This window comes from Zonotrichia leucophrys, chromosome 4 (genome assembly GCF_028769735.1).
Source record: "Zonotrichia leucophrys gambelii isolate GWCS_2022_RI chromosome 4, RI_Zleu_2.0, whole genome shotgun sequence".
Classification (NCBI taxonomy): domain Eukaryota; kingdom Metazoa; phylum Chordata; class Aves; order Passeriformes; family Passerellidae; genus Zonotrichia; species Zonotrichia leucophrys.
The window spans coordinates 30,712,886-30,737,530 of record NC_088173.1 but is presented as its reverse complement, the minus strand read 5'-3'; the positions used below and the strand labels follow the sequence as shown (position 1 = coordinate 30,737,530).

The 24,645-nt window shown below is 44.2% G+C and overlaps 1 protein-coding gene across 10 annotated transcripts in view; it reads right to left on the bottom strand.

Moving 5' to 3' along the window:
• EPHA5 (EPH receptor A5) overlaps positions 1-24,645 on the bottom strand; it is a 194,012-nt gene that overhangs the window by 11,169 nt on the left and 158,198 nt on the right. For 6 of the 10 annotated variants that reach the window (XM_064711003.1, XM_064711004.1, XM_064711010.1 and 3 more), the window contains 9 exons: positions 24,094-24,159; positions 17,464-17,531; positions 15,972-16,097; positions 14,739-14,924; positions 11,152-11,213; positions 10,153-10,362; positions 8,214-8,363; positions 3,524-3,717; positions 454-609 (listed from right to left, as the gene is read on the bottom strand). In XM_064711003.1, coding sequence (XP_064567073.1) covers positions 454-609; positions 3,524-3,717; positions 8,214-8,363; positions 10,153-10,362; positions 11,152-11,213; positions 14,739-14,924; positions 15,972-16,097; positions 17,464-17,531; positions 24,094-24,159 — 1,218 coding nt within the window. Of the gene's footprint in view, positions 1-449; positions 610-3,523; positions 3,718-8,213; positions 8,364-10,152; positions 10,363-11,151; positions 11,214-14,738; positions 14,925-15,971; positions 16,098-17,463; positions 17,532-24,093; positions 24,160-24,645 lie in introns of those variants that run through there. The other 4 variants (XM_064711008.1, XM_064711009.1, XM_064711013.1 and 1 more) reach the window with 2 other exon arrangements.

Sequence of the window (24,645 nt, the reverse complement as noted above, 5' to 3'; positions counted from 1 at the left end):
CATTTCCACACCTTACTGGGCTTCACTGTTCACTTGCTTATATCCAGATCAGCCATGAATCCAGCTCATCTGCTGTGAAGCCAGGCTGTCTCAGCAGGGACCTATGCATTTACTGGTAGGGTAGAGGGTTTATTTTGTTGGTAATCCCAAATAATCAACTGCTAGTGTGTCAAGAGGATGGCCTGGCAATTACAGAAACTCATGCATTAATTTATTTCTGTGAGTAAAGGAAACAAAATACTGGCTGCCAATGTAGTAATTGTAAATTTTAGTCTTGCCTGCACTTGTTATCAATAGAGATGCTGTAAAGGAAACTGCTGACTGCAAACACAGGATAATGCTTTCCCTTTCTGCAGCCTCATCCTTACATATTCTTGGATGATTTCTCTTTCTCCTCCCTCCTCCCGTTGCAATTCCAAGAAATGAGGTGAAAATGATCTGGACACTACTCACTCTAGGGTCACCTGAGCCACTGCATCCATTGAGCTGTATCCATTCTCCATGAAGATCTCTGTGTACCGGCCCATTTTGATGGCTTCCAGCCACTCACCCACCGACCTGTAGGCACCACTCCCGACTGGACTGTGCTCCACCAACAGGTTTGACACTCTAAAGGTAAGCAAAAACAAAGAAGCAAACAAAATCAGTATTGAGAGATACAAGACATGACTCAAGTTGCTTGCATTTTTTATGGTGAAGATGATTCTCTTTCTCCATTTTCAGTGATTGCTGCATCCTAAATCCTCCTAGCAGGCTTGATCTGCAATGTATCAAACACAGCACTTCACCTGCAACCTCACCCATTCTTGCGTTAGCTCCTGCCATTTCCAGTCCTCACCACAAGCAGAAAGAGGAGGAGAGGAGTGGCATCCACCCCAGTTACCTCCTGGCCACAAGTAGGCTCCCCCAGTCACTCCTAATTCAAAGTCTTCGCTTTGATGACTCCTGCTTTGCTCTCTTCCTCCACCTTTAAAGCTCATAATTAACTTAAGGCAGCGCAGAGCCTGGAAGCTGAAACCCAAATTACATTTCCCAGCAGCAGCATCGATGGCAGGCAGCTGTTCCCAGTCCAGGGAGCATTACACAGTCCAGGGGCTGCTCCTGCAGAGTCCCTGGGAGGGGGGCTTGGATGGAGACAGCATCCAAGGAGCCTGCAGAGAGCAGCAACGCTCCAGCCACGCTCCAGCCTGCAAACAAGGCACACTCCTGCTCCCACACCCTCCCTCAGAGCCTGCCAGGCAACTGCTCCCTGCTCAGCTATGCCACGCACGGAAGAAGCAATCCAGGCAAATAATAACCCTTCACCACAGCTGGAGCACTGACACAGTACCTGGCACAAGCAGGGTCCACCACCCCACTAATGATGTGCAGAGAGCAGAGAGGCCTTGTCCAAGGTCAGCCAGGAAAGAAACCAGATCTGTTCCCTGCTTTGTAAAAGGGGACACACAGCTAACACAAGCCCTGAGCAAAGATTTTTACCAACAGGTAAAAAAAACATTTTCCAGGTCAGCCTCTGATGGTGGCTATTACACTTAAAAGATTTTCAACTGGAAGGAGAGCTGGGATATTATATTATTATAGCACTTCAGGAATCTTCATATATTTTATGAGCACATTAGTATTATTTGTTTATTTAATAGCAATGCTGAAGGGTCTAATAAAATGTGAATACTTGCAGTACCAAGAACATAATGGCTTCCCATAACATTTTATACACATGAGAAATTCAAAACTCCTAAGTAATCATAATGAGAAGTGGATTTTCATCACTAATGTCAGGAGGTACCTAGTGATATCATAGCACATGCTGTAATGTAGAGAGTGACTTCCTCCCTTATTTGCATTAATGAGAATTTCCATAAAGAACACATTACATATATAAAAAAATCCTTTACAGCTGCTCTATATTGAAATTATGATTCATTTGGAATTACTATGGTCTGGGCACAGCAATCTATGAGAATAGAAGCACAGCCCCAAAGCCTGACTGTTCAGGTGCTTCATCCATATCAAAAATATCCACAGCAGCTCTGAAAAGGAGAGGTTTGGAATTGCATGGACCCATTCATGGAATAAAACATCAGCAAAGCGCTTAGCAGCTCAAGGAAATGGTTTCCTGCCTATTTTCCTCATCTGGCATAACAGTTTGGTATAAAAGAGTGCAGGAAACACCATGTAACAGGCCTGGAAAATAACTGTTCTGAGTTGAAAAAAGAGAAACCTCACATATTTTATACTGTCATAAACCTTTTCCTGCAGGTTTGCTGGCACTGACATTACATCTAATTGCTAATAATTTCTTCTTCAGATGGTAAATGGCACATGTAAAATAGCCTGAGGAACCAAATCTAGCTTGTATTTAAAAATTAACAGAAATTTCAGGTTTCTTCTCTTTCAGTGCACAAAATACCATGCACAGGGCCATGCCACCAGAGGGATGCCCAGCTGCAGCAGGGGAGATGTGCCACATGCAGCTGTGCAAGGCTCACTTGGAAGGGGTGGGGACAAATGACCACAAGCTCACAGCAGTACATCTCTTTTGGCCCATACCACCAGTCTAACCTAATCTTATCTCCCTCATTCCTGTTTAAAGAAAACACATCTTTTTTTATCCCTTCTCTGAGGAGAAACTTTCCTGAAGGGCCTTTTCCATGGTTAATCTGGGGAACTCCACTGCCATCAGTGAAATAGCAATAATATATGTGTATATATATTTATATATATATTTATATATAACTTCTTTATGACCTTGAAAGGGACTGTGGGATTAGCAACACTGATGGCTCAGAAGTAAATGTGTGCTTACAGTGAAAATAGAAAAAGCCTCTCCAAGACTACTTAGCTCTTTCTTCCCAAGTGCAGCTTTATTTCTTGATTGTGTTTATCTTACTTGTAGCAGTGTAGCTATTCAGATTAATGTTTAAATACAAACTGGCTGTTCTATTCACTTCATGTGGTTTTAGCAAAGGGTTTGTGTACAGTACTTTGGTAACAGGAGACCTGCTCTTCCAATTACCACAACTCTCACGACTTGTACTGGTGGCTAGCATGCCTGGGAATAGTTGTGGAAGGATGTACCTGGACATCCATAAGCTTTGCACATCCTAAGAGTTTCCCCAAGAGGCACTTTTCATTTGTACTACCAAGATAAAGTCAACAGGCAGATAATTGGAGCAGTATTTACTATGTAGCTCGTGCACTCAAGCCTTGCCTTCTCTAACCCTGCAGTAGAGCACAGATAGTTTTGTCACAGACAAAGTACTGCTGAAACTCCTGTTTCTGAAAGACAGACCACTGTAATTTTCTTTGTCGTAGCAGCACTGCATTTGGGGTGAGCGAATTGCTCATTTGGCTGCAACAGAAAAAGTTGATACGAGTCAACTCCCCTGGACATAACAAAGCTGCAGGAACATTCCCCCAAGAACACACACTCAGGCTAAATAATCAGAGGGAATCCAGCCCTAGGGGTGGGTGTTCAGACAAGGAGCTTCCTCTGAGAAATGGTTCTGGGCTGAGTCTGTACCTGCTTGATGCATTAACCAAGGTCTTGAGGCTGCTGGGGTTCCGGATGAGCTTGTCCAACATGCTGACAATTTCGTCAAACTTGGGCCGGCTGTTGCGGTCCTTCTGCCAGCAGTCGAGCATCAGCTGGTAGAGAGCAGCGGGGCAGTCCATGGGACTTGGCAGGCGATAGCCTTCCTCCACGGCCTTAATCACCTGCAGGACACAAAACACAAGGCTCTTCTTTCCCTCATCTTTTGCCCAAATGCAAGCTGACTTCAACATAGAACTTTGGGATCAGCAATACGCTCACAAAAAATCCAGCCACCCCCCAGCTCTGCACATGAGAGGCAAACTCAGTGTGCCCCTCTGTCTTTCATATTTTCCATGGGATGTGTTGAATAACTTTATTTTTAGTCATTGCAAAATGAATCTAGATAGCCAAGGCACTGCTGCAACTGGGGGGCAGATTGCCTGGTTGCACTTGTTCAAAGCTCAGTTGTGGTCTCTATGTTATATACCAGGAAACTCCTGGAGCCTATGCTAAATCCATGAAAAAGAGCCTACAGGGCTTTCTGGCATCTTCTTGGAGTGCAGTGATTTTGTTTATTCAGATGTTGGCTTCTTTTTAAATGAAAAGGCATGTGCTAGACCACAAATTTGTATTACAGTAATAAAAGTCTGACTGTATTTCAAAAGAGACTTTGAATCCTAATTGATGGATGGATTCAAGGCAGAGGCAGAACAACCATCTCATATATCATTCAATACTGTCTGGGTCTAGTAGTTTCTTAGTGTGGCCACATTTCTGCCAGGAATTTAAAGTGTCAGCCCAAGAGTATGTAAATTAAAACCAGGGGAGTTGTTGCACTGATTTCAAATACAAACCATCTATGGTTTTATATCTAAAACAAGTGATATGCATGTGTGTTGCCTGCCCTCTTGAAAGACAGAAATTAATAAATGAGGGCAGAATTGAGGAAGGCAACTTGTTTTCCCCAGTTTGGGGCAGATCTGTGGCAGGGTTTTAAGCCCACAGCTCCCATTTTGAACCATTACAATTTTCAGGAGAATGCAGCTTGTGTTTCAAGCCACAAGGTTCTGTGTCTGTGCCAAGGGAGTCGTGGCAGCCCATCTTCACACCCTCCACTCCCAAGATTCCTTGATGAAAAGGAGCTGGAAGCAGGTATTTGCTATGACCACATGAAAACCACATGTGCTTCACTGTCCACTCCAAAGACTACCTTAAATGCCATTCACTCATTTCACAATTTGAAAATATCCTGTGTTGAAAAAGAAGACTCTGTGATTAGCATGGGAATTGTTGTCTTGGTCTTTAGTGGCTAGATGAGTAGTACAGGATGAGCTGGGTCAGGCTAGCACTGCATTTCAGAAGGCTTCAAAATTCAAAATGGATTGGTTTTAAATTGTCCGCCTCCATCAAAGAGCATTTTTCTAAGTGTAAGAGTCGCGGGAATGAGCCAGACTGACTGAGCAGCAGTAGTGGGAACCTCAAACTCTCTGAGGATGTACATAGCAGAGAAGCAGTTAGGTGAGGCTTCACCATCTCCTCCAAGGGTAAAAAAAAGCACAGCAGAAGATCTGGGCCACAACATGTGCAGTCCTTTTCTGCCCATCTGACATTTTATCCTTCAGTGGAGCAGTTGTACCACTCTCCACCCAACCTACACTTGCAAGGAGATCTCTTCTATGGCCTGGCTGCTGCTCCCAGCTCCACCACATTGTGCTATTTATACTCTCTGTTCTTCACACCATGCTTTTCAGTTGGACCCTGATTCCAAATTTGCAGCTGCCCTATAAAGAAAAAAAGCTTCAGTGTGGCACAGCCATGAGAATGCTATTTGCTGTGTCCACGTCTGTATTTATAACAATAATGGGTCATCCTCCAACTGCAGCAGAAAGAAAATAGTAGCAAGACGGAGCAGACCATCTGGCACCAGATCAGAATATCTGAACTATATCTGCAGTGGGGTTATGCGTGCTGGATATTCCTGGCAGTAACATCACAATCAATAGCGTTAACTCAATTTACAGGATGTCATCCGTGCTGGTGATACAATGTAAATGGTATCAAAATGCTGCAAGAAGCTAGGATGCTGAAATAGACTCTTGCATCTGAAGGTGCCTTCAGGCCTCTAGCAGCAAGAGGAGCAAAAAAAAAAAAAAGAAACAAGAAAGACTGAGTCACTTGCAGCCACCACAGTGATTAGAAAATAAGAAAACAGGACATTTGCTGTTCCATTCATTGGTGTGCTTACTGATTTGTAACACTTGAGGGTTTAGAATTTGCACCTAAGGAGGCACTTTTGTCTCTCTTTCTCTTCTGGACAAGCACTATTCAGACTGGGGTGACTGAACTGGATGTTTAGGAGAGGACAATTTGGGATAGTCTATTCCAGTAAAGCAAAGCAACACTCAGTGGTGTTTTCATAGATTCACCAGTCTGAACACTAAAAATCAACCACTGTGGTTATTTAGCTTATCAACCTGTGCAACACAGGCCACAATATTCCTCTGCATAATTTCTGCATCAAAGCCTTATCTTGTGGTCAAGCCAAAGCATATTTTTAGAGGGCCATCCAGAAACTAGCATGACTTTAAAATGTAATTTGTAGCCTTAAAACATTTTCTGCCCTTTTACACTTCACCTCCTTTAAAGCAAGCCATCTGTAACAGGGTGAGAATAATTTTGCTCATCATCAGTTGTGCTTGAAAATTATGTGCTTTAATTACAAGCCATACAACAAGAAACTCTTGTGCAACAGAGTCCAGAATTTATGTGACCCCTTTTTTCTCTGCACAGAAGCCAGTGCTGTATCTAACACCACTGACTCTTCTGTCAACACAAGGAGGAAAGAAGAGGAGGCCTTCAGGAGCTGACGGAGGAAGAATTGCACGAGAAATATGGCACAGCACTGAATTAAGTTCCTATGCCACCACCATCCAGGCACTTACCATCTGCCAAAGGGCAGAGGCAAGTAACAGAGAAGTTACACAAGCAAAGCCTAAGCAGGAACTGATGCTCATAAACATCTCAGTAATCCTTTGTTTTCTGCTTTCCTTCCTGGCAAGCCTGTACCCCACAGAACATGGAGGCATTTGGGCTTTCTGGAACAGTTCTGTAAAGTGTGGATGCTCACAGTGCTGTGATTCAGACAAGGGACTCCCCTGGCCACAGACCATTACCTCCCTGGCACCAGCCTCAATCTTAGCCTGGCATTTACGGAACAACATCTGTGCTGTGCCAGTACATCAGCATTAAAGATAGTTACAGCGCTCAATGTGAGCGCAAAAGCTTGGCTCTCAACTCCTGCATTCTCTGCACACACTATGGCAGCAAGTCTCTGTATTTGATTAAGATAAATCCCTGTGTAGGTACATGCTGCTTTACTGAACTTCTTGCAAATGTGACAGGCTCAGCAATGCAGGAGCAGTGGGGCATTCATGCCAAACACTGTGTTCAGGTCCTTGGCAAGGAGCATGGCGTGACCATCTCAAAGGTACCACTCGTTTCCACGCCTGGACTCAAAGTGAGATGAGACAGCAGCTCAGTGTGACAGGTAGTAACATCCGCTGATGGCAAAGGCTTGCTAACAAAACTCAGGGAGAGCAGAACGCTCAGCCAGAGCTCTTGCTGCCAGTGAAACAGAAGAAAATTGCTGGAATAGGAACACTGCTCAAAAAAGCAGAAAGGATGAAACACCAAGTGTTGTGCCCAGAGGAAACCCATCCAGCAGCAGGATCTCCACAGGTAGCAGAGCTGCCCCACATGCCCCGTTGGTCAATCCGACCTCATGACTAGCTGGCATTCTCAGAGACCTTTGCAAATCATAGTTCTCAGAGATGTGAAGAGGAAGGAAGGACCTAGAAAATCTGGCTACCCCAGGCTTAAATGTTTGCAGCCTTAGACAAAGACAGACGTTGATGGTGAGCTCAGGGTAGAATGCAGCCCTGCAGTAGGATCAAAAGATCCTTACCCAGGCTGGGACTGGAGCTGCAGTCAGGTGGGAGAGAGTATTCCCAGGCATCTGTTTGGAGGTGCTTCAGAGGGTGGCCTCGAGGTCAGAGACTCAAGGGGGTACTGGAACCCAGGAGCAAGGGGACACAACTCAAAGGAGACTACAAATGAATGAGAGCTGTGCAAGCACAGACTTACAAGATGTTCACAACTGGAGCAAAACTATTCTCTTGAGATCAGCAATGCAAGAATGACCAAGACTCTTGGAACTCTGTGGACTGCTGTCACTAGATCAAATCACCCAGCTTTTCTGCCGGGAAACAAAACCCTCACCATGACTCTCTTGGGTTTCTGCTTTACGTGGCTGCAGGGGTTTGAACACACAACTGAAATGCTGCCAGTTTATCAGCATCTATCCCCTGGCAGGCCTTTGTCATTAAGCAGAGGAGGGACAGGCTCCAGCTCTAACAGCATTAGTGAAGTTCCAGCGGGCTGCTGGGGGAAGCAGGCTTGCCTCTGTGCAGACACATTTCCCTCTGCACACAGCCTGTTCTGGGCTGCTGCAAAAAAAACAGCATCAAAGGGGAGGGAGGATCATTTCTGTCTGGCATGGGGCAGCAAAGCCATTCTTACAGCAGCTCTCCTCCTCCAGTCCCGATTCTGCCTCTCTGACAGCAGAACGAGTGCTGGGCCCCCAAAGTCCCATCACACAGCGGCTCTGGCACGTGCTTACATCTTGGTTTGTCATCTCCCAGTAAGGCCTCTCGCCGTAGGACATCACCTCCCACATCACGATGCCGTAGCTCCAGACGTCGCTGGCAGATGTGAATTTGCGGAAGGCGATCGCTTCAGGCGCTGTCCATCGAATGGGGATCTTCCCTCCCTAAATGGAAAAGAAATGGAGAAAAATCCCTAAAAAACAGATTGCAGAGGAGGGCAGAGAACGCGTGAAAAAAGTCGAAACAGCTCTTCTCAGAGCACCAAGGGATGTTATTTTCTCTCTGGAAAGAGACATCGAATTTTAAAGTAAATCTGTTTGACAGCATGGGGCCCCTTTCCACATTATCTCAGCCCATAAGCATTTGTAGGCTGCCTACTAATTGGCTGTCCTGAAGGTTTGTTGTTTGAATGTTGTTTGAATGCTGGGACATGTATAGGATCAACATCTCAATTATGTTGCACGGGTTGGTAAGGGAATACAGTTCCTCCATTTCTGAGAGCGAGCGGGGGAGGAACAGACAGTTCTGAGGCTGAGGAAGACTTTGATCTAACGAGGGCTTCATGCAAATTGCTGCGGAAGTAATTCCCTTTTTTTCTTTTTTCTTTTTTTTAATGCAGCCCTGGTCCTGCAGAGAGATCTGTGTAGCAGGCACAGAAATCTGTGTGCGCAAAGACCAGCCGGCTTAGCCTCTGCTGTGGGACTCAAAATGATGCCACAGCTGTCAAATGTGCTTTGCTGTTTCCTTTTCTCCTCTCTATCATTTTAGAAATCAAACTTCAGATCAGCTCTGAGAAGGGAAAGGGGAGGGAAAGGAGAGTCTGGATTAAGGAATACTTTTCTCATTGGGTTTAAAGAGCTGTCTCTCTTGATTTATATTAAAAAATATTTTCCTGTGAAGTCCCTTCCTCTACGTGTTGAGCTAAATATTGGAAGGTCTCCCTGAATGCCCACTAACAGTGTTTGTTACTGGAAAAAGACAGGATTTGGAACACGTTTTCAAAGCAACTTTTTAAAAGTCTCTTCTTCCCATAATTACTTATTCACAAGCTCAGCAGCGCATGCTTTAAGTGAAGGGCCAGATTCTCAGCAGTGCCAATTAGCACATGGGAGCCACAGCAGGGCTGGCCAAGAGCCCTTCAGCCTGCAGGGGAGTGCCAGTCCAGCTGTGCACTGGCTCCTATCACGGGGCCATGACTGACAAAAGCTGGAAGGCCTTTCCAAGATGTCCACAGGAACAGGGAACACGACTCAAGAGAGCTCCCACCACCCTCAAAACAATACCCTTGGAAAAACACAGTAATAAGACATGCCCAAGGAGTGCCAATCACTGCCATTAATATTGGAGGCTCTCTCCAAGTCTGTGCTGTTGAAGGTGGGTCCTGCCCACACTCTCCCTCCAGTGCCCTGTGGGCAGAGCAGGGGCAGAGCACTGAGGTTGGAAAAGCTCTTTCTTGGGTTGGGAGAAATTACTCTCAACCAGATAATGCTGAGGGCAGTGTGCATTATTTGCAGTGGGCATACATTACACAATAATGTTTAAAAAGGGTCAAATTATTCAGAAGACCATGGCTTACATCACAGGATGGGTGCCTGAGCAAAGCAATTGCTCTTTCTTCCCTGTGGTATTCACCAAAGAGGACAGAATAGAGCTTGGAAGCATGGCAACTTTGCGAAGTTTGCTACTTGACTCGTGTACCCTACCTGAACTTCAGAGTTATTAGTTAAACTCTGTGTTGTTTAAACTCTGTGTTATATAAACCCCCATTATAAATTAAAGGCATTTGCAAAATTAATGTGGTGACAATTAACTGTTATCACCTGATCTAACCCTCTTGCTCAGTTTAGAGGCCCTGGATTCGTAGAAACTCTTTGCTAGAGAGCCTGAACAGCAAAATGTGGCAAGAAATAAGTTTCTCTTGAGCTCAATCAGTTTTGTATCCCCATAACTGACCCTGGTTGTGTACGCTGCTTCAGGGTCATCCTCCAGGACTCTGGAGAGGCCGAAGTCTGACACCTTGCAGACCAAGTTGCTGTTGATCAGGATGTTCCTGGCAGCCAGATCTCTGTGCACGTAACCCATGTCAGACAGGTACTTCATCCCGGAGGCGATGCCTCGCAGCATCCCGACCAGCTGGATGACAGTGAACTGCCCATCATTTTTCTGCAAAAGGAAGGAGACTTTTGATGAGCTGAGAGCCTCTGCACCCTCAGCATTGTGTGTGCAGGAATAAAAATGCAAAGGCAAGTCTCCAAGGAAGGATACCAGGAAAATTAATAATTCATTACTCTCATGCTCTGACCATGAAACTTTTCTAAGTTTCACTGTTTAGATTAAGATCTCTAGAGACAAAGCTAAGGAAATGTAGTTCTTTTAACTTGAGATCAAGGAATGAGCTGCATCTACGGGTGGCTGATAGAGAGACTGTGACTGGAGCAAACACATGTGTACAAGGAGTATAAGGGCACTAGGCTGGGCTGTTTCTCAGTCAGGAAACTGAATGGCATCAAGTTGCATGGAAGTCCTACCTACAGGGGTTCATGAACACTTGAGGGGGTAGGAGCTCTTCCCCACATTGCATTTCTAACCACTTCCCTCACTCTCCCTTCTCCAGCTCTTACATTTCATGGAAAAACTCTAACAAGTCTGGGGTTTGCTATGCTGCAGTACGGGTCTGCTCCTGAACCACACCACATTTTGCAGGCTAAGTTAATACCTTCCACTGCCTTCTAAAATAAATGTAATATCCTCCAATTTATTTTTACCTGTTTCTATCATTGCATGCCCCAGATCCTTCATGATGCTGTGTAAGTGCAGATCAAAGAGACAACTGAGCTACTCCTGCCCCTGGACAGCACCAACACCCACAAAACATTTTCATTGATATGAACCATCTACAAAGAACCCAAAACAAGTCCCCAGGTCCCCCTGGAAAAAGGATCTAAGAAATACCTTTAAAAATGTATCCAGAGAGCCATTCTCCATGTATTCAGTCACTATCATTACTGGTTTGCCTAGAATAAAAAAGTGCATGAGTTTGTTAGGAATTTATCTAAAAACCATGAGCAATAAAAAAGTCTTTTAATTGTGTCTCTGCATCTGGATATACAGCCATGCAACAGTAAATCTACACCAAGACACTGCTGTCCCCGCAGGATGACAGGAGTTGTTCCCGGAATATATAGAGAAGTAGGGAAATTGAGGAGGAGTGGATTAAAAACCAATACAATATTATGGGTGGGGTACCAAGCCCTAGACTGTTTAGATGATGATTGAGAAGGATGCTGTAAGCTGAAGCCAGGCAGTTCTTGTCTCCACCAACAAGCTGAAAGCTTGCAGAGGCCAAAATGCACACAGCAAAGTCTTTGGATCCTTCCCTCAAGCTTCAACATCCTGAAGTAACAGCAGGAGCCCAAAAAGAGCAACAAGGATGATCTGAAGCTTGGGCTTGGTAACCATCAAAACTGAGACTAGGAAAGGATGAGATTGCATTCCTTGTAATTCAAGTGACTATCCTTGCAAACACATCTGGAAGTAAGAGAAGGAATATTTACACTGCAGAACAAAAGCTCGTTAAGTGTGGAATGAGTGCAAGTGGAAATCAAAGTAAAAGTTCTTAACAAAAGACCTGGTGTCCTATTGTTGACAGGAATAATAATGTTTTTCCAAATCTGTTTGATTAATTTTCATGCCCGAATCATTTTAATGGTAATTATATATAGTTTTTGCTCAGTTTTTAAATCTAATTTCTCGCTAGCTTGCCACAATGGCGTAGCAATAATTAATGTGGTGTGCTCCAGCCCTTGTAAATTCAATGAAATCTTATAAGAACATGTAAATTATTTTTTATTTAAATCAATTTCCATTAGCTAGCACAAAGCACAGACAAAAGAGAAGCTGTCAGTTATTTGTAAAGTGCATTATAAATGTCTTTTATAGAAATGATCAACAAGAGCTGCTATGTGTCATAACATGCACATGAAGGTAAATACTAAAAATCAGCACATCCTACCCTTTAGATAGATCTTAATTTTCCCATTTTTGATTTCCTTAACTATTTTGCCTAATTTACTGCTTAATTATGTACATAACAAAGGTAATTGTGAACTTGTCAATCAAAATACTCATTGCTGTGCAAACATTACCTTTGCAGCAGGAAGGACCTGTGTTGCTACAATTCTTTTATGTTACTCTCACAATTGCTGCCCAAGCTTGAAACTCACCCAAAATATGACTTTTGATATGAGAAATGCACCTTGGGACCATGAAAATTATTGCTGAATAATCCCAAATGAAAGATGGTCCCCACCTTTAGGGATGGCAGCCATCTGTCTACACTCAGCATGGGCTGAACGTAGGAGGGAGGAGAGATCTCAGGGGCCATTGCTATTGGATGGCAAACATGTCAGTGTCTTTGCAGGGAAGAAAACTCCAGGGATATCTCAAATGTTAATGTTTTGTTTTGATTTTAAAAGCTAAACACACAACTGTAGCATGGGGTCCCTTATCTCTGACACTTCAAGGCAGCGTTGCAGTGAGAATGGTGTCTTGTTATGCCACCACCCTGGGGAACCTCCTCCAGACTCCTGCCTTTGGATGCCACCAGAGAAAAAAACAGCAAGATTTCTGGCACTTATGTTTCATTATCTGACTGCTGCAGGTTGGCAGCAATCATGGAATAAATTAACCCCATCTCCAAGAGCATGGAAATAAGGACACAAATAGATAACTTTCAACAAAGTAAATTAAAAGTAAACATCAGCCCTTCCAAAGTGCTGGGCTGATTCTCTGTGTCACTAGGGCTTCCTCCTGCTGGCATTACATGGTCATAAAATAGATGTGGATGGCACTCATGTCAGCGGTGTGCCCATTGCATCAGTGCAACCAAATGGAATGCAAATGAAAACTGCCACTACCTTTGTAAAGCAGAAATAGCAAAGGGTTTGTCTGCAAGAGGACAATGAGCATGATTTGTCCAAATTACTAAGGTGTGCATTTGAACTATATTAGTTAAATACAATGATATTCTGATTAAGAATTAAAAATGGCATAATTAAATTCAGTTTAACCTAATTTACTTCCAAGGTAAATCACGATGCAGCAAAGACCCAAAAGATTTTACCCTAAAGATCTGATTCTACAAAAGGCCAATGACTGAGATACTGAAGGGTAAAAGAAGTTAAATACTTAGAGATTCATAAAAATTGCTTTGGTCCATGTAAAAGAAAAGGGAAAACCTATGAAGATGCTACAGATGTGTGCTGGAAAAAAATTTTGAGTGCAGTAAACAAATATTTACCGAGCTAATGAGAAGCTCTGGGTGCATACTGAATCCAGACTCTAGATTCTCCAAGTCCAATTTAGAAGCAGGGCTCCCTGTGTTTCCACAGCTTTTGGAGCAGACAGCCACTTTATACAAAAGGCAGCTTGCTAGGGAGGCACATTCTCACTAAAAGTGGAAATTCCAACCATCCCCCGAGGCCCCAGCAGCCAGAAGGACTCAGGCCAATGCCAGTAGCAGCCGTCATGGATGTATAATCATCACTTGCTCTTTGCCCAGTATTCCACATTCCTGCAGGGCTAGAAATTGGAGCTCTTACACAGGTTGTCCTCAAGAGATTTTGGTATTTATTAAAATTTTGGGAGAAATCCATTTTGGTTATTTTTTTCTTAAAAGTTTCAGGAAATGCAATTTCAAAGAAAAATGCAAGAAAAGGCTGCTGATTACAAAACAGCATTGATTTTGTGGAGATTACAAGGACAAACAGCTGGAGCCTCTGTACCTTCTCTATTGCAGCTCTGAAAAAGAGCTAATGTTGGAGATGCTTCCTGAGGAATGACAAATGGTACTGAGAGCAGCACATGGCCCCAAATGCCACCATCTGAACAGCAGCAGCTCAGCAAGCTCTGACACTGCCAAGCAAGAGGGGAGACAGCCCTTCACACCTGTGAGGCTGGTGCTTCTACACTTAAAACACAAAATAAAGAAGTAGTTATTTATTTTAGAATTTAGAATTAGCTAACAAAATAATCCTTGATGCAAATAATGTAGGTCCTCCAAGGCTCTAAAATGGATGAGTAACAACAACTCAACACATTTTTCATGGGCTCAGCACAGCACAAACAGCCGTGTGCTGGGCACATTTGGATGTGCTGCTCCTTTCCCTGCCCTTATCTTTAGTGCATACTGTAATTTGGAGAAGAATTGGGCTGGAAAAGTTACAGAAGGCTGTTTTGCTAACTGAGCAGTCAGACCTCAGTAACTCTCAATCCCTCCCATATGCCAGCACCATGGGCAACTATTATCAGGGGCATCTCCAGCAGATCCCAGAGGGAGTTTGTTTTAATTGTGGCTTTATACATTCCTGACATCTTCACCTACAGTCCTGTTCTTCTTCCCTGCTTCTGGAAAGGAACACTTTTTCTGGAGAAATGATGAGAAGTGCATTCAGAACAGGCATCACCTAAGGGTTTCTCCCTTAACCAACTCTCCCAAAGCCAGAGCTCACAGTGAGCTGCCCATAGCAAGTTGCACCTACTTTTTGTGACTACACCTTCCAGGTGGATGATGTTGGGGTGGTCAAACTGCCCCATGATGCTTGCTTCTCCCAAGAAGTCCCTCCTCTGTTTCTCTGTGTAGCCCACCTTCAGGGTTTTGATAGCCACTGGAAACTCACGCTTTCCCTGCAGCTTCAGCCTCCCACTGCAGACTTCCCCAAATTCACCTGCAGAAGAAAATGAGGAGGAACAGGATCACACCACATCAAGGGAACACATGATGTGCCTGTGTCTACAGGATGCAGCACAGCCTTGGCTGATGGAAAGCACAAAGGGCTGCCCTGCATTCATGGATATGAACTGCTGAACACTGCAGTGATGACTATCTCCAGCAGCCACTGCACCACAAGCCAAGTAATTCATAAGCACAAGAAAACTTAGAGTAAAAACGTAATTTTCCTATATTTAAAGAGTTATGCTTTATATTCCACTGGGCTTTTTTTCTCATTTAATATTCTTGTCTACTATATGAAAGAGTCCTGTCATATCCTATACCACTGTCCTGTGTGGATAGCTGTAAAACTCAAACCACTTACTTCTTAACCCTCCTTTGGTAAGTTACATGGATGGAAAGCTGTCAGCCTTCCACAGTAACATTTATTTTTATAGAGCTTTAAGAGTTTTATAAACTTTTACAATTTTATTACTACCTTTCCCAAAAAGTAACCTAAATGGTTTTTTTTTCTGGTGAACATTAAATTACATCCAAACCCACAATTTCAGAAGATAGAAAATACTCCTAAGGTTGGATGCAAGTCCAAACAAACAGCTTTACTGGAAACAAAATGGGAGTTTCTTCTTCTAACCAAGGAAGTTTAAAGCTTTGGATCTTGGCTTGTGGTTTTTTGATGTCACAGGTGACATCTTATTTTTAATATTTGCTTCAAGAGTGACCTTAATATTGGGGGATAAAAAGGTTCAAATGGTAAAACGAATGTGAAACTTAAGTGACTGCTTTCCCTCAGCATCCATTGAAATAGCGCAGCTGACCATTTGTGACCATTTTCTAGACCATTTTCTGAATTTTCAATTCAGCCCCTGAATTTCAAAACCGCAGTCAGTGACAGGTCTGTCCCAAACTTCAGCTGGAACACGCTCACCTTCACTTGCAGGGTACCTAACAGCTCAAGTATTTCACAGCCTTTCCCAGATCTCTCATGTTAAGAAAGCCAACCCTTCATGTTGCAAAAGGGTCATGGAATGCATCTCCATACCAGCTCCGATAACTCTTTCAATGGTAATGCATGAAGCTTCAATTTCCTTAGCAAACTCGTGGACAGCTTGATTAGGGTCCTCGTAGGTGTGGGGGTCCACATAGGTCCTCACTCCAGGCAGCTTAACTGCAAACACAAATTAAGCACATTTAATGGCATACATCATCATGCAAAATGGGCATTACACACTCCTGTCCCTGGCACTCTGCTCTGCTGGAAATTTATTTCCATGGTGAAAATGAGTATCATTCTTGAAAATTGATATTTAGTTTATATGTGACATATGTGCAACTTCGGCATATTTAGCAAAGCACAGGAGTGCTCAGCTGGAATGATGTGCAGCTAAAAATCCCTTTTGGTGCTGTGTGATGGGTTTGTCCAGCATCTGGTAGAAAAGGATTCCTTTCTGGAACTAGAGAGGGTACACCAGGAGGAAAAGTACAAATAGCAGAATGTTACAGGAGTAACTTGCAAAGCAAGCTGGATGGATGGGGGTTGATGGAGAGCTGAAATAAATTATGCCCTACCAGTCACACATCAGCTAATCAATCACCCACATTATTTCAGATGGAGTTACTGAGATTTAAAAGAACTGCATATTTGCAATACAAAGCCTGTGGGTTGTATCAGTATGAATATAATCAATAGCGGGCTTTTTCTCCAGGACTTGAGAGGGGAAAAAGTATTTTCATTATCCATATTATAAGTTTGTTTTGACAATCATTAAGGCTACTCACATGAAGAATTGCTCATCAGTCTAATGAGACAGCTACATTACACTGTGGCTCTTAATTGATTTGCTTCCTGCTGCCTTCATTACATAGCACTAATGGAAATTTGACTTTCACTCACAACGTGTTTGCCTTTTCCGCCCCAAAAGGCACCTCACTGTTACCCAACCCCAGATCCCACAGCTCTTGATGAAGGAAGGACTGATAGCAACCACAAGATTTACTTTTTAGTATCACTGCAGAGGGGTTTTCTATACAAGGGCATTAACACAACATTTCTGAAAGCTTCCTAGGTGCAGAAATAGGTGTTATTCCTCACACCTCTGCAGAGGCATCCAAACTGAAGAGCAGCAGTGGGCTTGGTCCTCACAGCTGCCTGGGGCGAAGCAAAGGTTTCAAACAGGTATTTTGGACTGATGCATCCAGACCACAAAAATGTTGTGTTGTTATGTGCTGAGCAGAAAAAATTAATAACATCTTGGCTCACACAGCAAAGACAGAGGAACAAACCGAAATGGCTCCCTAGAATGATCTGGTGCGTACAGGTGTGAATAGCTCAGCACATATAAGGACTGTTCAAATCTTCAGTTCTCTGTGGGGCTTGCAGCAGGGGCAGGGGGGAACTTCTGCACAAACAATTCTTTTGTCAATTACCACCAAAAGCAGATTTTTTTTTTTTTCTTCAGAAAACCACCTCTCAGTTGAATTTCTCATTACCACAGAAAGCCAAAACCACATATATATGTTTGCTCTTTACTCACTGTGGCCATTATGAAAATGCATCTTTTCTTCTTCTGGATCTTGCTTAGCCTTGCTATAGCCACATCGCCTGGGGAAAAAAAAAAACAAACCACAACAGAAGAGTATTTTTGTCTCTGGTATGGCAGAACTCCATTCTTTACTTTGAATCACACAATGCACAAAAACCCAGAGCAGTGACAAACCCAACCTCTCTGGTGGCTCTATTGCTGCTGTCCCAGTTTTAGCTCATCAGACTGGTTGCAATTTCCCAAATGGGATTCAGGGCTCAAGGCCCATGGATTTTCAATAGGACTTGTGTTTTCAAATCCCACAGATGCTTCCAAAAACTCCACTCTACTCTGACATTTAATGCAGCTATTTTTAAGAACAAGAGAAAGCGGAAACAGGAAGGACAATGAAAGGGGAATGGGATGAAACATTAGAATTGCAGAAACAAAATCTCCTGGACTGCAGAGCTTTTGCAGGCACTGGGGTGTATGTCTCGCATGCTCCCCTTCATCCACTGTGCATTTGGACAGAACTTTAAATTATGGTATTTTAGAAAATGGCCTTGTGTAAACATTAACATCTTATATACATGCAAAATAATGACTTAAAACAAAGCAAAACCAAACCCATTGCCTCACTGCCTTCAGGTGTCTCCTACATATTGTTGGCTCTGCACAGCATTTCATGCATATCTCCTGTCTTTCCACAGGGGAGCTGCCATTCATGGGATCCCCCCTGCCCAGCAGAAAAAACATGGAAGAAGGAAAGCTGCCTGGCCTATCCTGCTCCCACATTAGTGCCCGACAGTGCAAGGACAGTGCTGGACACTACCATGGAGTCGCAACTACAGTTGTATGCAAGTTGCATCTCCCCCAGGGAATCTCCTATTAGTTTTTGGTTGCTCTTCCCTGACTCTTCACTCTTCTCATTGGTTTTCTAGGTGATAGTTTTGCATTAGCATTAACTGTCTGCTTTGGTGGCATTTCTGAGATCTGCTTCACTTAGACAACCACATGGAAGCCCCAGGACAACTGCAGTGGCAAGAAAAATTGCTACACGCACACACACACACATTTAAAAATACAGGACAGGATGACGTATGTAGGATACACATACATATGCCTGTCCTTCCAAGGACCTGATAACAACTGGAAACAGGAACTGGATCATCCTACAGAAAACTGCATGAACATGAGACTGAAGGACACTGCTTGGTAGAATGAAAAGCCTGGAACAGACGCCTGCAAGCCAGCCAGCATGCACTAGCTGGCACACCTCAAAGAAAGCCTCAGGCCACCAAGAAGCCACTTACAGCTGAGAAACCTCTCTTCCATTACTTCTGTGATTTTTGAGCTAGGGGCATGCAAGCACTCCAGCATCACTCACAGCAAGGAGGAGCATATGATTAGCAGGAACAAAACTGCAGTTAGGAGGAGGCAGTAACAGGCATCTGCATGAAACATGCTCTCAGCATGAAGTCCTATTACAGGGAACTGCTGTCTGCCCAGATGCAAGGGGCCAAGCAGCCTTTTGGCTATAGGATTCTGGCACTGGGTTTGTGAAATGATCACAATTACAGACAAAGGCCTGGACACGATGAGACCCCAACACTGAGCTGGACTCAGGAGAGCTGGATGCTGGACAGTTGAGGAGGGGAAAAGCAACATGAGCTTCTGGGGCTATTCCTGGGAAGAAGAAGCTTACCTTGGGGAAAAAGGAGACCTGTGATACAAGGAGAGGAAGGAAAAAGAGATTGCAAAGGTTGTGCAAGCACAGGGGAACGGATCAAGAAGACAAGGGAAGGCTGGCAGGCAGTCTGGGGACGCAGGCAGGGAGATAAAGAAGTTGCACTTGATAAGCAGCCAGGCTATACATGCAGGGCATGATTTCAGCAGCAGCAACCAAGCTAAGACCTTAACACTTTGAATGCAAACCCCACAAGAACAGCACTGAGGTGCCCAGAGATGTGACTTAGTTATCTGCATGTTGGTGCTCACTGCCTTGCTCTAAAAGCAGTACAATTTCCTGAGATGGGGTCCTGCATCATTAACTCAAAACCTAGGTACTAGGTGTACATGGAGACTCTGGGAGTAAGGGTCATTTCAAGGCACATTCTGGTCTTCACAAACCCTTGGTGAAAATGGGTTCTTCTTCTTCTTCATCATATGACCTCCCCTCTACTAAATAGAGAGATGAGTCTCAGTATCAAGTCTCACTTCTGACAACCCCATTTTTTTCTGCTGCAAGCTGCTGAAGTTACATCAGCTTTCTGCAGAGCTAACTTTTCTGGATGGAGGCATATGACTCAGTTTGCCTTTTAAAAATACACAAATAACTCAGCTCATCCTTCTACCAAAAGCACGTATCCGATACTTCTGTTTTGCCTTTTGGAGCAAATGCCCTTATCTCTTCCTCAGGCTTGGAGCACTTTGCCTGTAAAAATGCTTTTCTAACATCATCCTTTCTATGACCTACATCTCCTGATTCCTTGACCGTAAATATGGGAGACAGAGAGACGCCATCCCCTGCACAGAGTGATCCAAGCACACCTTGCTGCACAACAGTCCATGTTTTACTGCCCAGGCAAGCACTCCAAGGGCCAACACAAACCAGTTGGCTGCAGCTGCCCTCTCCTCTTGAGCTGGGTAACACATACAGCAGCACATCACATTAGCATACAAAATCAGGCTCTGGGACGCCTGAAGCATCGTTAAAACAAGCCTTGACAAGACACATCAAAGTGAAATGGCAGCTAGTGGACTGTGACTGTCAAGCAACAGTTGGGTGTCACTAATAAAGCTTGCTGCAAAACCTGCCATCCCTTGTGCCCTTCACACACTTTCTCAAACTACCCAGAGTCCACACTGACTGGGGCCAAACTGCGCTTCTTCCTTTCTTGACCTTCAGATGCTTTAAATAACACACACAAGCAGTTTTTTCTCCTGTCTTCCCCAACTAAATCCCATAAAAATCTGTAAGTTTGGGTTAACAGTCCAGAGTCGCTTTGTGAATCTTACTGGCAGATCAAAGTATCTAAATATTGTGGCTTTGCAATATATTTTGGGCAAAAAAAAAAAAAGCTCTCAATTGTTTGTGAAATAATCCATTTCAGCATGTGCATTTGCTCTTAATATTTATTGGCTAAGCTGTGAGTCAAAAGCTCTGATGGAAGACTCATTCTCTACTTTATTATCACTGTACAAACCATAGATTTCCTATATCTTTTCTGTATCATGCACAGCAAAAGCATAAAGATCCTGACACTCGCTTCATCTCCCACTGAGCTGGAGACGCTCAGCCAAAGAGGTAACATAATTCAGCAGCACACCTGAATCTCAATTCATTTACTCCTGTTGTGGGTTTGTCCCAGTTTCTCTATGTGGAAAGCAGATGCCTTCCTTGCACAGCCCTGTGTTTTTCAATAAAAGTATCAGAGGTAAAAAGAAAAGTGAGACTTTAAATATTCTTAAGGCGTCATGTCTTATTTAAAAACTACTTGCAGATTGGCAGGCAGCTCATAAAATATTTATGGAGCAGATTATAAAAGTGAAGTTATAAAATGATCCCTATATAGGTTTATAAAATATAAAATGGACAGGTAGAAAGATGAACAATCCAGCTGGGAAACCAATGCCCACTACCTTGCATGACAGAAGCCAATTCACAGAGAAAAATCCTTCACAAAGTGAGGCAGAAAGATGCTTGCTCTCCCTGGACTGATGGAGATTCTTTTGCTTCTGCCCTGTGTTTCAGGATACCCTTGCTGGGTTGTGGGTGGTCCTTTGGCCAATCGGGGCATTCCCCTGAAAAGCACAGAATGCCCAAGGGAAAGAGTTTTCATCTCCCTAGCCAGGGCCACCATTCTGGTCACAGCCCAGCAAGACATAGCCAGGGGACTCTGAACCTGGACCTTGGGGGTCAAGCTCTAGGTAGCGATGTGAAAAAATATTGATATACTTTTTTTACAGGCATAGGCCAAAGCATTTCAGCACACAGCCAAGGCATTACTGGAAGTGCAGGTGGGGACAGCATTGACATCCCTGATGAGGAAAGGGACTTCACCTTGCCAGGTGCAGTCAGTACCATCGAACAGGTTGTGCCCTGAAGCAGCATGCAATCCCTCATCCCAGTCTTGCAGAGACCTACACATGTATTTAATCTCTCAAATATGAGATAAACAAAGCATAGGCACTTCTCTGAAACAGAGACAAAACACTTTTTTTTCAGGGGTGAGACCTTCACTCAGAAGCATGTCTTTTACAATAAATCAACTTAGAGGGATGCTTCCAACCCATCTCAAGCTGTCACTTTACAAGAGGTTTGCAAGGACTGCAAGGTTATTGTTTACAAGGGGTTAGTGCTTATTTCAGACTATTCGTTCCAAGATGTTAAAGCAATAGAGCTGCATACGTGTTGCAGCACAGGATCGTGTTCTATGCAGAGGAATAAACAAACATGGATCTCTCCATCTGGCCAAGATCCTGTTGCCTCAGCTCATGTGTGGAGACAATAACTTGTTCAGTGAATAGCTTTATCCTTGATAAACAATGCTGATACTGAGCCAGAGGCAGAAGACTACCACTAGTGATGTTAGTTTGTGTTCAGCATTTGCCTTTGCTGCTTGCAATCCTAGGATAAATTCAGTATCAAAAAACAAGGGAATACTCAAGGAACTGGTGTAAACTGAACAGCTTCTATATTGGAAGTTGATTTCCATTTTTCTGTTCACTTTCCTCTTGCACAAGACCAAAAGAGCAGTAAAAGGTCTGCTGATGACAAGCCAAGACCTTTAGCTCAGTTCAGGAGATTCAGGAGATGGCTGGCCTGAGAGGAACCGGGCAGATTCCCTTCCAAAGGGCTGCAGGCTCACAATCTTCTCAGCTGCTTTCCCAGCACTGCTGTCCCCCTCTACACTTGTGTGACCCTGTGTTTGACCTCTGATTAACTTGGATGCCTTACACAGGAAGTTTCACGAATCCAGCAGTGGTATTTTTAGCCTTTAGTCCTTCCCTGCCTTTGCGCTGAATGACTCCTTGCTTTCCTAAACCACCGCCAGAACAATTAAAAATAATTTAAACAAGATACCGTTTTCCCCTCTTGCAGGAAGCTCCCTCTGAAGTGATTTCCATAAATCTCTCTAAAGAGGTTGTCGTGCCTTTCCACAGCACAGCCAGTGGCATCCGTGCCTTGAAGTAACTTCTCCCATTTCCCCCTCCCAGCCTGCTCCTACATTGGTCTCCCTGCACCTCAGGAGGAAACCTGCAGAGGGTGTTTCCCAGGTCAGCCAAGTTTTCCTTGTGCTTCCTTTCTTCTTCATAGCCATCCACTCCAATCCTGGTCCTCTCTGAGAACTATTTTCCATTGCTGTCATCCTCCACTGGGGGCCTTGCTTGAGGACATTTGAAGCAGCCAGGGACTGCCTCGTGCACTGGTACCACAGGCATGACAGACAGTAGAAGTACTGCAAGGTTTTCTTTCAGAGCAATCATTGCCAAAACAGTGGCCCACATACCAGAACAACTTTTTACGGGCACGCACTTTGAGCTGAGCATCCTTGCCTGCTAAATCTGCTCTTAAGCAATGAAAAGTCACAAAAAACCAAGTAAAAAATGCTCCACCAGGGGGAAAAACCAAAACCAAAACCCAAACTCCTTCTCTATCAAAACAAAAATACAGCACCAGAAGACCAAAAATGGTCCACCTTAGTGACTGCTGTGCCCCACAGCAAGGAACTGCACCATGACCTAGCTACCACCATGCATCCCCCAGAAAACACAACAGAAGAGTTCCACACCTCTCACCAGCTATGCTGAGAAAACTTCCCAGCTTAACAATGCATGTGGGATGTCTCAGAAATTCTGTGGTCCCAAGCAGCTATCTGATGGGGATGGTGATTCCATGCGTCTCTTAGGAGGCTTAGGAAGAGCTCTGTCTACACAAATATTACAGCTGATTCTTCTTTGGGAAGCAACTCGACTGGCATCCAGTCAAACCAACAGAAATTAAAATCACCCCTCCTTTGAGCAGTTAGAAAAGGGGAGTACAAGAGAGCAGAAGGTGGTGAGGCAGCCCAGGTGGTGGCAGAACAGGACAGCATGCAGCATGGACACGCACCTCAGGACACCCACAGGGATATGCCCACTGCTGCTGGAGCATATCGGGGGCAAGCAGCACCATGGCATTGCTGTGTATGTCATACACTGCCCTCTGTGTCCATGACATACACTCCATTCCACTGGCATGCATGTCACATGCCACCAAATAAACACTTTCCTGCTCCCGCCTAACCCCTGCATCCTCTGGGGACACATTTCCTCCCCCCAGCCCCTTTGGATGACAAGAAGCAGGACTGGATGGGTGTCCAGCATCCATGGTGTTTTATCAGACACCTGCTGCAGTGTCTGGATTGACCATGGCATAACACAGCAGGTTTTTGCCCCTGAGATCCCTGCTCTTGCTGAAGATGCACTCTGCTTCAGGTCACAATATTTCCAGTTGTTGAGATAGACAAGCTGGGTACAGAGACCAGATGAGAAAGTGATTTCCAGGCCAGTACAAGAAAGGAAGGGAGAGCCAGACTGTGCACAGAGAACACGGACGGAGGACACGGAGTAGGAGCCAGCACGGGTGGGAACACTGACCATGTTAGGCTCGGATAGGCAACAGCACGCAGAGAAGAAGCCCACCCACAGCCATGATCGCAGCAACTGAAAAGCAAACAAAAAGGCCCAGGATAAGGAATAATCCCACCGCCCTGGCAAGGTGCAAATACATTCACAACATTTCTATATGTATTTTCTTCCTTCTTATTGCATTTATTATTTGGACCTGAACACCCTGGGCTCCAAAAGTTTCATGGCATGTGCTACTGTTGGTGAAACATGCCTTGGGGAGAGTGTCTAGATCCTGGTGCTGTAAAGCAATTAACCATGTGCTTCCTGTACTGGAGTACCACCATCAGGATTAATGGGGCCACCCATGTGCTTAAACTTAAGCACCTGCCTTGAAGCAGGCAAAGTGACTTATTTTCCACAAGCATGAATGTGGTACAACTGCCTTTAAAAAAGGAAAAGCACTGGATGAATACGAGCCCTGCTTTTGCAGATCCTTATGCATGTACTCACAGAGCCCTTTCTGCATCTCCTTGTGTCAGGGAAGCTTTGCACATGTTAAGTATCTGCAGAAGCAGGACC